This window comes from Lingula anatina, chromosome 3, assembly GCF_051362555.1.
Source record: "Lingula anatina isolate TDL-2025a chromosome 3, LinAna3.0, whole genome shotgun sequence".
Taxonomy (NCBI): domain Eukaryota; kingdom Metazoa; phylum Brachiopoda; class Lingulata; order Lingulida; family Lingulidae; genus Lingula; species Lingula anatina.
In genome coordinates, this window is record NC_141769.1 from 7,678,985 (window position 1) to 7,682,021 (window position 3,037).

The 3,037-nt window shown below is 36.6% G+C and overlaps 1 protein-coding gene across 1 annotated transcript; it reads right to left on the reverse strand.

Annotated features, from left to right (window-relative positions):
* Window positions 1-1,546: 1,546 nt before the first annotated feature.
* LOC147762858 (uncharacterized) lies at window positions 1,547-2,613 on the reverse strand. Its single transcript, XM_087007956.1, has 2 exons — window positions 2,294-2,613; window positions 1,547-1,684 (listed from the first exon to the last, which is right to left on the reverse strand). Exon 1 carries the CDS (start codon window positions 2,558-2,560, stop codon window positions 2,318-2,320), a length of 243 nt encoding a protein of 80 aa, XP_086864082.1. The 5' UTR covers window positions 2,561-2,613; the 3' UTR covers window positions 1,547-1,684; window positions 2,294-2,317.
* Window positions 2,614-3,037: the final 424 nt, after the last annotated feature.

Sequence of the window (3,037 nt, forward strand, 5' to 3'; positions counted from 1 at the left end):
GAGGATAATTAAAATTTGATGTTGAATTTTCAGTTTAACATAATGTATTTTTGCATCAGAATTGACAGTAGCCTATTTTGTGCATAGTTATTTCCTGTTTTTTGTCTGTACATTTGACAGCTTTGCTGCCTTGTTTTTCTAGAGTGAGAGAATATTAAAAAAAATGTTATAATAATTTCTCTTTCTTCTATGGCCCCATAGGTGTTTCATTATTTAGTGAATAAATAGAAAATGTGGAAACAATTGTTTGTGATTAGTTGATTAGTTTTTTTTTTTTTTCAGTTTAAATGCAATGTATACTATATGTACGTAAAGGGGAGAAGAATGGGGTGCGTGACATATTTAAAAAATCAAGGCAAACGAAGAAAACTTCTATGTGCAAGAAGAAAAAAGTCTAAAATGCAGATTTTTGAAGTATTTTAAAAAGCTGGAAACAAAACATTCAGTTTGATATTTTGGGGGATGGGGGTGGAGGGCAATGATCAAGAACTATATTTCTCGCCCTCCCCACGCCCCCTCATATGCTCAGAATATGGTGCCAGAGCTATGTATCTTTTTTTTTTTTTTTGCCTTAGGTCACTGTCACATCTAGCGTAAGGCATCAACGCATGACAAAAATTGTCCATACGCTGACAAACACAACCGGTCCGTTAGACTTACGCCGTATATGTCTCGAGTACGCAGAAAAACGTTGGTGTACGTTCGCATGCCCGAGAGATAAAATGTTTTGAGCATGTTCAAAAACAATTCCATACGCCGCTTATATCTTCATTTTAATATGCTGGAAACAGGGTGATTTCATAGGCTCTAAGTTGTGCGTGTAATCGGTGTCACATACTATGTTCATACATACCTCTTTACGCTAGGTGTGACAGAGTCTTTAGGTATTTTTTTATGGGCAGTAACGCATATTACCTAAGTCATTGTCCTAGTGAACGTTTGTGTACTGATATGACTTGATATAATCTCCAGTGGAAACAGACTTGAAACGTTTTTGTTTCTTTTTATATTATCTTATTTATTTATCTACTTTGCATGTGAGATTTGTCAAGAAAAGTTGTAGCTGTCCATTTCTTTTTTGGTACATTTTCAGTGGAACAACATCCAAAGTGTCTGATACGATGGCGTGTCATCTGTCTGTTCATTTCTTTGTTTATTTTCACACTTATTTTATTCCCAAAAGGCCAACTGACCGATCCAATGGTGGATCAAGGGTTGGGGATGTATAGTATTTTTTGTTAAAACAAACTCGGCTAGATCTATAAAAAGCAAACGACCTGTCGTCCCTGTGCCTTCCCTCTTACGGTAAAACCGCCCCTTGTACTACAGTATGCTATTTCGTGCTGACAGAGCGAAGAGAAGAAAATACATATTCTTACAGGTTTGCTGAGTTACAGTAGTTGAAATATGCTCAGACACACCAAGGAACTTCCTACATGAAGAAGCATAGTGCTCACGCGAATTGCGAAATTTGTTCACATACATACTCGACCCTTTAATTGATAGTGTTTTCATTATACGATATTCTGGTAAAAAACAGAGAGTGTTTGGTGTTAAAAAAGCGTTTATTCTTATATACATTGCAAATGGTAATTCAAGTTGACAAAGTTTCAGTTCATTTCATCATTCTCCGTTTCCATGGAATATTTTCTGAACATCTACTCGTCACTTCCGAACCATTTATCTGAAAAAAGAAAGAAAAGAAATTTAATCAGCTATCAGTGAAGTGTCAATTAAGCATCCATCCCGTAACATAGGATTTATTTTTTCCGATGAGAACAAATAAAATAAAATCGAAAAGAGTTCGCAACATCTCTCAAATTTGTCAAGATGTCAATGTGCTTGTTTTTGTTTTTGTTTTTGGGTCACCTGTAAACTGTCGTCTGATGGCAAATGCCATCTACCTAATTTTTTCATATTCAGACTTTTTTTGCTAAGAACTTGGTATTTCAAACTCAATAATATTTTCGTTTTTGTGGTTGATGCACTTCAGCAAAACGTCAAATATCGTCATTACTTATTTAACATTATATTAAATGCTAAGTCAAAATTCTTAATATTACTTTGTCCAGAAATATTTCAGCTCGTAAGTTAACACCGTTTTTATAAATATTTTGGCCTAAAAACATTTTGGAACCCAAAATTGCTTTTTTTCGAATAAACTTATTGTCAATAACTAAGCCAAATCATATCTAATAAAACATTCATAAACACATAATTATAATCCCAATATAGCCCAACATTAGGCGAAAATTTAGGCACCAAACCCGATTAAAAAGTAAACGAAGCTTACCTTCAATGATATAAAAAGGGCAGTTTAGCCTTTGTAACCGTGTCTGTAACCACCATAGTAACCGCTTCTGTAGCCACCACGGTATCCATAGCCACCATATCCTCTGTATCCGTAGCCACCATATCCTCTGTATCCACCATATCCACCACGGTAAACGCCACGGTAGCCGTAGCCACCATAGCCTCTAGCCACACCGTAGCCGTGACCGTACTTCTGGCCGAAGGCAAGGCCGAGGATAAGGATGAGGCAGAACAATTGCTTCAGCATGTTGAAATGGTGCGTAGATACCGTTGTCAGCAGCAAAGGTGAATACAGTTTGCTTGAAAAATATCGCCGCCTTTTATAGCACAGCGAAGAGTGTGACTGTCTTCGATTAAACGTTGAGATTATCTTTTTCTTTTATTTCTAATTGCTTTTGGACATCAAACGTGACAGCATGAAATGTGACTCTGCACGAAAATAGATAATTGATTGCCAAAGGCATTGACATTGACAAGGGAAGGAAGGTTTTTATAGTGCCCCCCCCTCCAGTTACCAAAACGTCCCATTGGATATTTTTAAAAGTATTTTTGAGTTCCTGTATATTAATCAAGATGATTAATGATTTTAATGGACAGGCCTGGACAGGACAGGCCTATGTGCCTGGACGTACCGGCACAGCCATTACAGTGCACTTGTTACTAGCCAGCACCATATAACGAAAATTAGTTATAGTTCTCAAACTCACGGACTGACTTACAGATT